A 14,787-nucleotide genomic window follows, 5' to 3' on the forward strand; every position below is an offset into this window, starting at 1 on the left:
AGCAAGAGAGCAGGGAGGGGTGAGAATGTAGGCTATATTGTTATCATAGGCTATTGTAAAAGTGGTCAATACTATCACACAATAACTGTAATGCAAATGAATAAGAACCCAGTGAAAGTTTGCCTACTTGTTTTAGTAGGCTACACACGGTATGGGTCCTACATACAAAATGTACAAAAAAATGGAGGCCTATCTGAAATGCAGCCATTTACACAACAACTGTCTTGTCATTTTGCACACAAGAAAACACAAGACATCGAAGAGAAGCCCCACGAAGACTGGTAGACCAAGATGCGCTCATTAAAACCAGCACACACAGTAAACATCCTTCAGGACCGTGTACAGAAGGCTACAGCCAGTCAGCTCGATGAAAGGATAATGTTAGATGTGCTGGCAGCTCACCTCAGAGCACAACCAATAAGCTACATTGGACATTGTCCTTATACCCGTCAAATAACGCAAAACGGTGTATATATCAATAGCAATTAGACCCGCAAAAGCAAGGAATGACATTATGAATCACAGATAAATCTAAAAGATGAATTGAAGTAAAAAGCAAAGGCCTAAACTATACATTAAATAAAAAAATGAGCCTAACAACAAGTAGGGTTACATGAGGGAAAACCAACGAATGAATCATTCAGACACGGTAGCCAGGGCCATAAAGGTTGTAGCTTACCATTTAGATGAGTTGCAGCCTCCTCCATGCTGTGTTGAACCTCATGAGAAATGTTAGATTCCATTCTCCTTCCTGCCGAAATGTACTTGTCAGCTCCCGTTCATATGCCAGCTGGACCAGCTAGGCTTTTCGTTGATGTAACATGCTGCGTCTGTGTTCACTGAGTAAGCCCTTAAGAGTGGAGAAGGAATTTTACACATTGCTGTAGATGTCCCAACTGTTAATCCACATCCATGTTTCAGGGGCAACAGTCAAGTCTGCATTGCTGACAAAGGCCAGCCGTATCTTTGAAGACCACTGATTGGGGTCTATTTGTTGTTGCTGGCTGTGGTGGCGATTTCGTTTTGCAAGAACCAATAAACTCCGCTTTCACTGGTTCAGTTTTGGTTAGATCCAACAAGTCCTCAGGAGCTAGTTACTAGTGGCTGGGGTAATGGAGGTGCAGGTGCTTGTTGTGATGTTACCCTCGTGGTGTTGGTGCTAAGCCCTGGCAGTGTGGGGGATGGGCGGGTATTACATTTGCTGCTAGGCTCCTCAATCTCGGTGGTAGGCCCAGCGGGCTGCTCAGTGAGCTTGGCATCGCTCTCGACATGGTGGTTCTCCGTTTCTTTTTGCTTTTGGCAGTGCCTAGCCATTTTCGGATATCCATGCTGATTAGCCAGCTATAAATATTCAGCTCGCCGCTTCCTGAACTTAATGAAGCTAGTAGCTACTAGCTAGCCTATTATTAGCTGTAGCTGTCTGGAAAAGTGAACAACTTTTTTCTCTCTTTTTGAGAGACCTGTGTGGGATCCAATTAGATTCCTAAATGAAGGTGATGAAGACGGTATCGTATGACATTGCATGGCTAGGTGCCCAATCACAATGCATTTAGGGATTTTAACTACTAAATATTACATTATTACATCCCGCCCTCCCTCCCCCCTCCTCAGATCACGAAAGCACACGGCACAGCCTCTGACCCGGTCTGCGCTACGGGCAGGCCCAACAATGCTACATTGGTAAAACCAGGCATTGTAATTCATATACCATTCATTATCTTTATGGGGAAACAAAACAGAGGGGGCACAAATTCTGTCTGGTGACTCCATACCATGCCTGGCTTTGCCACCCCGTAGAGGGGGCTCTGTCTCTCTCACTTCATCTCTTCATCTCCCTGTTGAGCACAACACATCCTCACTTCAGGACAGATTTTCCTTTTCTCTCCAACTCCAACTTCTATTCTCTGAAACGTATCACCACTGACATTTATATCTGCTCACTTACCCACATACAGTGCATTCGGAAAGTAAGCAGACCCCTTGACTTTTTCCACATTTTGTTACGTTACAGACTTATTCTAAAATGGATGAAAAAAAATCCCTCTTCAATCTACACACAAGACCCAATAATGACAAAGCAAAAACAGGTTTTTAGAAAAGTTAGTGAATTTATTACAAAAAAATTGAAATATCACAGTATTCAGACCCTTTACTCAGTACTTTGTTGAAGCACCTTTGGCAGCGTTTGCAGCCTCAAATCTTCTTGGGTATGACACTACAAGCTTGACACACCTGTATTCGGGGAGTTTCTCCCATTCTTCTCTACAGATCCTCTCAAGTCCTGTCAGGTTGGATGGGGAGTGTTGCTGCACAGCTATTTTCAGGTCTCTCCAGAGATGTTCGATTGTGTTCAAGTCCGGGCTCTGGCTGGGCCACTCAAGGACATTCAGAGACTTGTCCCAAAGACACTCCTGTGTTGTCTTGTCTGTGTGCTTAGGGTCATTGTACTGTTGGAAGGTGAACCTTCTCCCCAGTCTGAGGTCCTGAGCACTCTGGAGCAGGTTTTCATCTAGGATCTCTCTGTACTTTGTTCCGTTCATCTTTCCCTCGATCCTGACTAGTCTCCCAGTCCCTGCCGCTAAAAAACATCGCCACAGCATGATGCTGCCACCAGCATGCTTCACCGTAGGGATGGTGCCAGGTTTCCTCCAGATGTGACACTTGGCATTTAGGCCAAAGAGTTCAATCTTGGTTTCATCAGACCAGAGAATCTTGTTTGTCATGGTCTGAGAGTTCTTTAGGTGCCTTTTTGCAAACTCCAAGCGAGCGGTCTTTTACTGAGGAGTGTCTTCCGTCTGGCCACTCTACCATAAAGGCCTGATTGGTGGAGTTCTGCAGAGATGGTTGTCGTTCTGGATGGTTCTCCCATCTCCACAGAGGAACTCTGAAGCACTGTCAGAGTGAACATCGGGTTCTTGGCCACCCACCTAACCAAGGCCCTTCTCCCCCGATTGCTCAGTTTGGCCAGGTGGCCAGCTCTAGGAAGAGTGTTGGTGGTTCCAAACTTCTTCCATTTAAGAATGATCACTGTGTTCTTGGGGACCTTCAATGCTGCAGACATGTTTTGGTACCCTTCCCCAGATCTGTGCCTCAACACAATCCTGTCTCGGAGCTCTACGGACAATTCCTCCGACCTCATGGCTTGGTTTTTGCTCTGACATGCACTGTCAACTGTGGGACCTTATACAGACAGGTATGTGTCTTTCCAAATCATATCCAATCAATTAGATTTACCACAAGTGGACTCCAATCAAGTTGTAGAAACATCTCAAGGATGATGAATGGAAACAGGATGCACCTGATCTCAATTTAGAGTCTCATAGCAAAACGGTTTGAATACTTACGTAAATAAGGTATTATTTTTTAATATTTTTTTTTTTATACATTTGCAAAAATGTCCAAAAACCTCTGTTCGTGTTATTATTATGGGACATTGTTAAATAAAAATAAAATAACTGTGGGTAGATTGATGAGCAAAACAATTCATCAAATACATTTTAGAATAAGGCTGTAATGTAACAAAATGTGGAAAATAGAAAGGGTCTGAATACTTTCCAAATGCACTGTCCCTTCATGCATTCCTGTACTGTACATCTCCCTACAGCAACGTTCATTTTTATAAAATCATGTTGTCACAGCTGTGACTCATTGAACCTCACATGCATGGTGAGAGAGTATTACAAGACAAAATTCAAATACTGAATGATAAATGTTTACACAGAGTGTAGGGAGAGTCGGTTTATACAGGATATTCGCATCCCATTCCCAGACAAACGTTGACTGTGATAAACATATCTCCCTCCTGTATGAATAGGCAGATGCTGTCCAAGTCATGTGATCCCCAGATGTGGTTCACTACTTGTACAGAGATGACGTTAGGGACGACCTGACCCGTGTTGAATCATTTCGGCATTTTCACTGATGTTTTCACTCCAGTTGACGTGTTGTATTGGACCTCTACGTCACAGGAAAAGCCCGTTAGACAGATCTCAAGATCGTCATCTTCCATTGTATTACTGACTCACAATGCCTGTATGTCTGGAGTATCTGCTGCTGCTTTTAGCTCTCTTTGTCTCTTGTTAGTTTCTTTGTGATCTCTTGTGGAGGAAACTACCATTGTGGTCAGCCTGACTGCCAGTCAAGTTGAACGTTTCAGTTTGAACAATCTATCTGGAGGTGCCAGGGAGTTAGTGTGTGACAGGGGTCTAGCTGAGTCTCTACCCCCCCACCCCCCACCCCCCCCACCCTAAAGTCATTACTTTTAAGATGCACGTGTATTCTGAAGAAAACTCCCACCCTCCAGCCCTAAACATCCCTCTTCTCTTTTCCTCTCGTGTCTGACTTATTCTCTCTCCGTCTCGCTCATGCATGGCTGTCTGTCTGACATCTTGACTTCAGTGAGTGGACTGACTGCTAATGGTTGGCATTTCCCATCACAGAGGACGTGTACTGGGTTGAAAACATCAGCCTATCGTTTGTCTTCTCTCATCAGAGTGTTTCTAACTGGAGTGGTCGCAGCTTTCTTCCTGTCATCATGTGGGACTCTAATGGTCTGGCGGTACCTCAAATGTTCTGAATCCTCCCCTCAGGCTGACTGAATGGAAATCTCCTGTGCATGAGGGTTATGGAAGGAGACAGAAGTTCTTGACCCACTTTGGGGAACCATTGTCAACAACAAGCCCACAACTGACAGGTAAGGACTTCTAAAACGGTGGTCAGGACTCAGAAGTGATTAAAAGTGTAGCTGAAAGAATGGTAAAGCTTTTGTCAACATTTTCCTCTCCGATGGAGTTAAGACATTCACTAAAAGTTAGTACACAGAGTATCACTGTAGGTTTCAGAAGGTAAGACATGCAAATATCCTCTCAAGTTGATCGGAGAGTCCTTTAGGTCTCAGTTCAAATCACCTCACAGATGCAGGTGCGCGCTTTTTAAATATTCTACCTAAAGATTGCGCTGACAAGTTTAATTTTAATTTGGTCCTAAAATAACTCCCTTCCCCCCCTTTCCCTGTTGCTCTGGCCCCAGGATGACAGTGGTAAAAAGAAGGATGACTAGCCTGTAGCAGTGTGTCAGCCTTGCTAAATGATTAGACTAAAGAGGTCTGAGAATGTAGCCAGTGACTGGTTCAATGTTCGAAGGGAGCAAATTGCTCCCACAGGTGCTTAAAGGGCGAAACAGAGGGTGGATTCTGAGAACTGTGGAAATGTGGAGGAGAACAGTCTGCTGATTGAGAAAGAAGAGGACATTTTTCTAAAGTTGTAAACGAGTTATGCTTTGAGACCGTTGGGACACAAGACTGACTGTAACCTGGGAGAGCTTACTTTTAGCTGTCACTGGATGTCTGAGAGTTCACGCTTGTGTGTTTGGTTAAGAGAACGTTAGCATACTGCTGGATAGATGTAATTAAGTGAAATCCACATTAGAAGCATCTTTAGAGGGCTAGGAAGGATGGCTTCAGTGGGTAGATATTACATGTAGTGTCAGTCAAATGTACTCTTCTAGGTGCTAAGCAAGGTTCATTTGACGTTAAGAGAATACGGACAATACAAGGAGGGAAGTACACCCACAATATCAGGGAGTTATCCAAGATGGTGTTTAAATCTGACATACAGTAGACAGAGATTCCTGTGGGAGAGAACGCAAGGCAGGTAACATGTAAAGTTGCAGACTCCTTATGAAGGGTTGCCTACTACACTAATATTCACAAAGCTTTATTAATGAGACAGGTTAGATAGCTTTAAAAAAAAAAGTGCATTCTCCAGGTCAAACTTGAGACATAACCAAAGCTTGCCTGAGAAAGTAGACCTCCAGTGTTCTTCAGTAATGTACCGGAATGTACAAGTTTGGACAGGCATTATGCAAGCATTTTTTTTCTAAAGAAAGAGGAAATTGAACTGTGTTCGAGTGAAGGGTAACCACAAAAGCGCAAGTATCAAGAAGACACGCACAGCGGTCACAGTGTCACAGTATCATGCACTATGTGTCTGCGATATGAATGTATTTTTAGGAGTCAACGGAACATTAGTGATCCTTGTCACTACGAGGGGAATACCAGAGTTACTCGCACCTCAAACTGCTGGCAAAATGTTCAACAACGCAATGATTATCCCACCAATGTCTCTGAAACTAAAAGATGTTTATAGATTCCACAGTGATTATTACTGTGGGCCAAATGGTCTGACTAGTCAGTGCTCTAGTACAGGGTTTTCCAAACTTGGTCCTGGGGCCCCCCTCTGGGTTTATATTTCCCCCCTAGCACTACACAGTTGATTCAACTAATCAAAGCTTGATGATGAGTTTGTTTTTTGAAATAGCTGTGTAGTGGTGGGGCAAAAAACAAAACGTGCCCCCAGTGGGGGGGGGGGCAGGACCAACTGTACTAGTACCTTAGTAGTCTTTCAGCAAACCAAAATACAGTTCTCAGGTTGCCCTATTCATGAGCGTTTAGACTACCGTGGTAAAAATGAAAACATCACATAGTCAATGCTCAGTCTTAGCGGGTACGTAATGAACGGCTAATCTCACCTCATGGACCATTGGTCAGGTAGGCTCTTTTAATTTGCATGTTATGTCTCAGTCATCCACATGGTGAGAACTTAGATTAATGACACATCTGTGGATCATCCATAGAATTACCTTTTAGGATCAATACCACGAGGATTAAACCAGGGAATAGGATTGAGTGCTTTATCAGGCTAGATAAACATTCTAATTCTATACTGTAGAGTACCTTTACATCACATGACATTTCATGCCAATTTAGTGAGACTGCCAACTTCCGTAACACATGCTGTGCTACATACACCCATAGGCCTACCCACACCCACACCCACAAATGCACACCAACACACCCATACTTACACGTGTACACTTAGAAAAAAAGGTTCCAAAAAGGGTTATTTGGCTGTCCCAATAGGAGAACCCTTTTTGGTTCCAGCTAGAACCCCTTTGGGATCCAAATAGAACCCTCTGTGGAAAGGATTCTACATGGACCCCTAAAGGTGGTTCTAGCTGTAACTAAAAGTGTTCTACCTGGAACCAAAAAGGGTTCTCCTATGAGGCCAGCCGAACAACTCTTTTATTTCTAGATAGCACCATGTTTTCCCTAGCGTTTAGGATCTTAATTTGATCACCCTGTAACAGTATAACTTTTTTGAAATGCAGGAAATGCACAACTTGTAGTGTATTTGAGGTTTAAGATGGCTTCTGAAGTTTGGAATTTCCACTTCCATGTCCATTAATTAAAATCCGCATTATAAGTCACATTTTCTGTTGCTGCAGGATTATTTTCCTGCTTTAGCAAACTGGATCAAATTAAGATCATACATCTGTACATTGCCTGGCACCCAATCGCACAACACACACACACTCTGCTCTACTTCCAAATGGCATCTCAATTTGTGAAGCTGGATGAGAAATCAAACTTCCTCCCTCTCATCCACTTATACCATTAAGGGTCTTCTGTTTCTGCACACTGACAACAACAAAGCCTGAGTAGGAGGTGGATGGAACATAGCAACATCATCTACTCAGCCTCATAAATAAAAATTGAATGATTTCCTGTCTTATCTTTCATAACTAATTCTTTCTCCAATTTGAGCTCGAACCAAACTACTCCTCAATACCAATCAACACCTTTTAGTGCCATCAACAGCAAAACAATTATACTTTGTATTACTCCACTAGAAAGCTGAAAAGGTAATTATGTGATTGTGCTACTAATAATCTAAAAACATGTTGGTGTATGTGGTATTGAAAGGAACATAGATATCCATCACATTGTTGCTACCATGCTACCGAGTCTAATTGGGATTTAGATTTTAATGATGATGTCTGTTTCATGTGATAGACTTGCCTGTCTATTTCAGGAGCAAGCTAGGACAGACACTTAGATCTGATTATCAGTGTGTAGTACCAGTCCGAATGTCATCACCAAGTTACAGCCGCAGGACAGATTTCTTCCTGCTATTATCACAACAACCCATATGAACTCTATAAAACTACTGTATGTCCGTCCTTACATTAAAGTAAAGGATTTAAACAAGTATTAAACCTACGAACTGTCCTGCTGTCAGTCTTATTGCCTCCAAATATCTAGTTCATCCAATCACAGAGTGTGGCTCTGGCACATCGGACGTCACAAGGAAGTGCAAATGCTCTCCCACTAATCACAACCTGTGCTGTAGCAGATAGTCAGCCAGTTTGAAATCATGCAGAGCAATATCCATGGCAAATTTAGATGCAATTACTGGGCAGCGGCATTAACATAAGGTAATATAAACCCGTTAGGAGGTGGGAGCCAATATTTCCATGACACATTTTTGTCCAGTCATAAGGTCCTGAACCCCATGACAGTAACTGCTATCGTACACTGAGGGGGATCGGAAAAGATGAGTCACAAAGCCTGAAATTGGTGAAACTTTTCACACAAAAGGGGTAAAAGTGGGGAGATACTGTAGTTTCATAGGCAATTTGGAGTTAGCGAGTTGCGCTGAAATAAGGCTCAAATCGATATTTCTTATTTTTTTATATTTTTATTTCACCTTTATTTAACCAGGTAGGCCAGTTGAGAACAAGTTCTCATTTACAACTGCGGCCTGGCCAAGATAAAGCAAAGCAGTGCGACACAAACATCACAGAGTTACACATGGAATAAACCAACGTACAGTCAATAACACAATAGAAAAGTCTATATACAGTGTGTGCAAATTAAGTAAGATTAGGGAGGTAAGGCAATAAATAGGCCATAGTGGCGAAATAATTACAATTTAGCAATTAAACACTGGAGTGATGGATGTGCAGAAGATGAATGTGCAAGTAGAGATACTGGGGTGCAAAGGAGCAAAAAAAAATAATAATAACAATATGGGGATGGGGTAGTTGGGTGGGCTATTTACAGATGGGCTATGTACAGGTGCAATGATCTGTAAGCTTCTATGACAGCTGATGCTTAAAGTTAGTGAGGGAGATATGAATCTCCAGCTTCAGTGATTTTTGCAATTCGTTCCAGTCATTGGCAGCAGAGAACTGGAAGGAAAGGCGGCCAAAGTAGGAGTTGGCTTTGGGGGTGACCAGTGAAATATACCTGCTTGAGTGCGTGCTATGGGTGGGTGCGGCTATGGTGACCTGTGAGCTGATATAAGGTGGGGCTTTACCTAGCAAAGACTTATAGATGACCTGGAGCCAGTGGGTTTGGCGATGAATATGAAGCGAGGGCCAGCCAATGAGAGCATACAAGTCGCAGTGGTGGGTAGTATATGGGGCTTTGGTGACAAAACGGACGGCACTGTGATAGACTGCATCCAATTTGCTGAGTAGTGTTGGAGGCTATTTTGTAAATGACATTGCCGAAGTCAAGGATCGGTAGGATAGTCAGTTTTACGAGGGTGTGTTTGGCAGCATGAGTGAAGGATGCTTTGTTTGTGAAATAGGAAGCTGATTCTAGATTTAATTTTGGATTGGAGATGATTAATGTGAGTCTGGAAGGAGAGTTTACAGTCTAACCAGACACCTAGGTATTTGTAGTTGTCCACATATTCTAAGTCAGAACCATCCAGAGTAGTGATGCTAGACAGGCGGGCAGGTGCTGGCAACGATCGGTTGAAGAGCATGCATTTAGTTTTACTTGCATTTATGTGCAGTTGGAGGCCACGGAAGGAGTGTTGTATGGCATTGAAGCTCGTCTGGAGGTTTGTTAACGGTGTCCAAAGAAGGGTCAGAAGTATACAGAATGGTGTCGTCTGCGTAGAGGTGGATCAGAGAATCACCAGCAGCAAGAGCGACATTATTGATGTATACAGAGAAGAGAGTCGGCCCGACAATTGAACCATGTGGCACCCCCATAGAGACTGCCAGAGGTACGAACATCAGGCCCTCCGATTTGACACACTGAACTCTGTCTGAGAAGAAGTTGGTGAACCAGGCGAGGCAGTCATTTGAGAAACCAAGGCTGTTGAGTCTGCCGATAAGAATGCGGTGATTGACAGAGTTCAAACCCTTGGCCAGGTCGATGAATACGGCTGCACAGTATTGTCTTTTATTGATGGCGGTTATGATATTGTTTAGGACCTTGAGCATGGCTGAGGTGCACCCATGACCAGCTCGGAAACCAGATTGCATAGCGGAGAAGGTACAGTGGGATTCTAAATGGTTGGTGATCTGTTTGTTAACTTGGCTTTCGAAGACCTTGGAAAGGCAGGGTAGGATAGATAAAGGTCTGTAACAGTTTGGATCTAGAGTGTCTCCCCCTTCGAATTGGGGGATGACCGCAGCAGCTTTCCAATCTTTGGGGATCTCAGACGACACAAAAGAGAGGTTGAACAGGCTAGTAATAGGGGTTGCAACAATTGCGGCGGATAATTTTAGAAAGAGAGGGTCCAGATTGTCTAGCCCAGCTGATTTGTAGGGTTCCAGATTTTGCAGCTCTTTCAGAACATCAGCTATCAGGATTTGGGTGAAGGAGAAATGGGGGAGGCTTGGGCAAGTTGCTGTGGGGGGTGCAGAGCTGTTGACCGGGGTAGGGGTAGCCAGTTGGAAAGCATGGCCAGCCATAGAAAAATGCTTATTGAAATTCTCAATTATCGCGGATTTAACAGTGGTGACAGTGTTTCCTAGCCTCAGTGCAGTGGGCAGCTGGGAGGAGGTGCTCTTATTCTCCATGGACTTTACAGTGTCCCATAACTATTTTGAGCTTGTGCTACAGGATGCAAATTTCTGTTTGAAAAAGCTAGCCTTTGCTTTCCTAACTGCCTGTGTATATTGGCTCCAAACTTCCCTTAAAAGTTGCATATCGCGGGGGCTATTTGATGCTTATGCAGTACGCCACAGGATGTTTTTGTGCTGGTCAAGGGCAGTCAGGTCTGGAGTGAACCAAGCGCTATATCTGTTCCTGGTTATACATTTTTTTTAATGGGGCATGCTTATTTAAGATGGTGAGGAAAGCACTTTTAAAGAATAACAAGGCATCCTCTACTGACGGAATGAGGTCTATATCCTTCGAGGATACCCGGGTCAGGTCGATTAGAAAGACCTGCTCGCTGAAGTGTTTTAGGGAGCGTTTGACAGTGATGAGGGGTGGTCGTTTGACCGCGGACCCATTACGGACTCAGGCAATGAGGCAGTGATTGCTGAGATCCTGGTTGAAGACTGCAGATGTGTATTTAGAGGGCAGGTTGGTCACGATGATATCTATGAGGGTGCCCGTGTTTACTGATTTAGGGTTGTACCTGTTAGGTTCCATGATAATTTGTGTGAGATTGAGGGCATCTAGTTTAGATATCTGTCAGACTTTTAGTAAACCTCAGAGACCCATTATGAAGCTAAACTAGTATGTTACAGTTTTGACTGTGTTAGAGTGGATAGTCAAAAGTGTCTTTTTGACACATTAATGATTTTGTTAACGAAATGGGGTTGGAGAAAAGTATGATGAGCTGGATGCTGGGATTTTTTAACATGATTGTGAGTAAGCGGGTGTCATATTTTGAGGGATGAGTTCAACTGTGTTCAATGGATATGTTATATAGTATTGTGGGTTTATTTTCATTTGTCTCTATGGCATACTTTATGGGCTCTATTGAATTTGTAAAGCTGAAGCGTTACAGATTCCGCAATATAAAATGTAATGTAATTTCCAAATGACCCGACATATGCAGCGTTTACCTCGAATGCGGTCTCCGCTAAACCTTTCTATATTTTACCCAGATTTTAGCAGAGAAGCAGAAAATAATGTTTTGTTTCTTAAAAAAAAAGAACCACCAGTCAGGAGGTATGCTTAGATATGTAGAAAAATACTTTGTTTAAATGTAATCTGTCACCTTATGATAATATGTTATTTGTGTATTAATTATGATGCCATGATATATGCCTGTATTGATGACGTGTATTATCATTCCATGTACTGTGTGGTAATTTGGATGTAAAATCCTAGGCATGTTAGTGCAGTATATTGAGATGTGAGATTTACAACAGTCAGAATGTCAACCTCATTAAAATTGAACATGTAAAGAGGTATGCTTAGATAACCATCCCTATGGGACTCCCAATCACAGCCGGATGTGATGTAGCCTGGATTTTTTAACCAGGTACTGCAGTGATGCTTCTTATTCTGAGATGTAGTGTCTTAGACCACTGCGCCACTCGGGAGCCCCTTTAAATTCCAATCACGCTATAAATTTGAACTTCCGCGACGTGGATTGAATAGAGCCCTATGTGAGTAACTTTCTGATGAATTAGACTATAGGAAGTTCAAGGAAAGAGAGACTAGTCTGTCTCATTCATGAGTCATGGCCTTGTAAAAGAGACTAAATATGACTTTCCTGATTAAATAAAGGGGGAAAAAATGCATAGACGTGATAATCAAGCTTTTCTGATCAGGGTTCATACATCACAAGCGATTCAAACTGTATTTTATTTTACACGAATTACATACAAAATATCCTTGTTTGTCTTTTCAGGAACTACTCCAGTTTGGACCTGAACAAAGATGGAGAAACAGATGGATAAAACAAACTTTACTTGCGTGACAATCTCTCAAAGCCCTATCAGTGACTTCCTGATGGGCATCTACATACTGGCCTTTATCCTGGGCTTGGCCTTTAACCTCTTGACCCTTGGCCCAATTGTCCAGCAGGTCCGCAGCCAGAACGTCCTTGGGGTATTCCTGCTCAACCTGTCCCTGTCTGACATACTCTATATCCTCACCATGCCTCTCTGGATCAACTACTACCACCGGGACCACCACTGGAGCCTGGGCAGCCTCTCCTGCAGCGTGGCTGGCTTCTTCTACTACTCCAACATGTACCTTAGCATCTACCTGCTGTGCTGCATCTCTGTGGACCGCTACCTGGCCATCACCTACCCCCTGAGGACCAAGGCCTTCCGCAGCATATGCTACGCCTGGGTGCTGTGTCTGGTTCTGTGTGCGGCTGTCATGTCCGCACACAGCCTGGTGCTGTTCAAGGACAACCTGCAGGACGCCCACGACGACAAGCTGGACCGCTGCTACGAGACCTACCCTATGCCAAAGCCCGTGGCCCTGTTCAACCTGCTGCGGGTGGGCATCGGCTTCCTGCTGCCCCTGCTGGTGCTGGGGCTCTGTTACTGGAGGATCCTGGGCCAGGTGAAGCAGAGCAAGGGGCTGGGGGAGCAGGTTAAGAGGAAGGTACGGCTGCTCTCCTTCGGGGTGATGGGGATCTTCTCTGTGTGCTTCGCCCCCTACCATCTCCTCCTGCTGACCCGTTCCCTGGCCTACTACTATATGGACGAACAGAGGTACTGTGAGTTTGAGGAGATCATGCACTTCCCCTTCTTGTGCACGCTGGCCCTGTCCAGCCTGAACAGTGTGGTGGACCCAGTGCTGTATGTGCTGGTCAGTAACGGGGTGAGGGAGGACATGAGACTGTGCTGCTGTGGGAACAGAAAGAGTCAAAGGGAGAAAGACAGTTCCGTCATCGCAGTAACATGGAAGACACATACAAGCATGATCTGATTACATACAGTGTTTGTGTGCAGGGTTGGGTAGGTTACTTTCTAAATGTAATCAATTACAGTTACTAGTTACCTGTCCAAAACTGTAATCAGTAACGTTACTTTTCAATTACCCAAACTGTTACTTTTGGATTACTTTCCCTTTAAGAGGCATTAGAAGAAGACAAAAAGGATCCATCAAACGCATTTGGTGTGGCATCATAGTGATCCCTGACTCGCTCAGGTGGAACAAACTGATGCTTTTTCAATACTGAATTGAATACCATTGAGAAAACAACATCCTTTCTGAATTGAAAAGTAATCTAAGAAGTAATCATCTAGTTTTCCAAAATATCTGTAATCTGATTACAATATTTTTGATGGTAACGTAATTTTTTACAGTTACAGTTTTTTTGTAATCAGATTACATGTAACTGTGAGTGTGTCTGTTGTATTTATGCCCTTCATCTATTGCAGTAAATCCCTTCCGTGCACATTGTAAAAAGGACAGCATGTTTGTCTGTGTGACTTCAATAACATGTTCTTTCATATCAACCCACTTTCATGGACAATCAGTCAATCAGGTTGTCCTTAAAATGTTCAAAGAAAAGGACTGCAGCCTTTGTGTAGTTTTTCTAATATCCTGCTTGGTGATGAGGATGGATATTCATTCATATGCATCATGTTCTTTTAATTGGAGCTTTCAATTAATGCCTGTCCTCATTGGTATGGAAAAGCCTTTCAAAGGCTGTCTGTTCTGGCTTTATGTTACAGGGTCGTTCCGCTTGAAGGGCCCTTGTATCTCTTCAGGTCTGCCACAGATTTTTATTGATATATGCTTGGTTTACAAATGAACCTTTATATTCTAATTTGCCTGTTATGTGGACCGACATAAATGAGAACATTGTTCAATTTCATATTTATCCTAAACAAAATCTATGTAATAAACAATGCTGGTGTTGAAATCACAGAAAATACAGTACTGGACATTGAAGACATGTTGACAATGTTCATCCAATAAACAAAAAAGGAAGCTACCCAAATTTGCATATGTTTTTCTTATGTTTACACAGACAATTCCATTATGGGTTAAATCAGTTCCTCTCTCAGTCCCTCAAGGTCAAATATGAAAAGAGAACAAAGATACAGTACTGGAAAATAATGAACTTCCTCATCAACTGAGTTAGTACATCTTTTTAACTTGTGTTTTGAACATGAGAGATCACTGTAGGCCCCCGCTTTAATGAAGGAGTGTGATGTGGCTGTGGGGATGGGACATAGTCCCTCTGTTCCCAGGTTGGCGGTAGGGTAGGGTATTTG

General features: G+C 43.2%; 1 protein-coding gene across 1 annotated transcript; it reads left to right on the forward strand.

The window, feature by feature from the left end:
• Nucleotides 1-3,586: 3,586 nt before the first annotated feature.
• On the forward strand, nucleotides 3,587-14,504 carry LOC123729261 (G-protein coupled receptor 4). The gene is made up of 2 exons (XM_045703555.1): nucleotides 3,587-4,693; nucleotides 12,456-14,504. Exon 2 carries the CDS (start codon nucleotides 12,485-12,487, stop codon nucleotides 13,487-13,489), a length of 1,005 nt encoding a protein of 334 aa, XP_045559511.1. The 5' UTR covers nucleotides 3,587-4,693; nucleotides 12,456-12,484; the 3' UTR covers nucleotides 13,490-14,504.
• The last annotated feature ends 283 nt before the right edge of the window (nucleotides 14,505-14,787 follow it).

This window comes from Salmo salar, chromosome ssa20 (assembly GCF_905237065.1).
Source record: "Salmo salar chromosome ssa20, Ssal_v3.1, whole genome shotgun sequence".
Classification (NCBI taxonomy): Eukaryota; Metazoa; Chordata; class Actinopteri; order Salmoniformes; family Salmonidae; genus Salmo; species Salmo salar.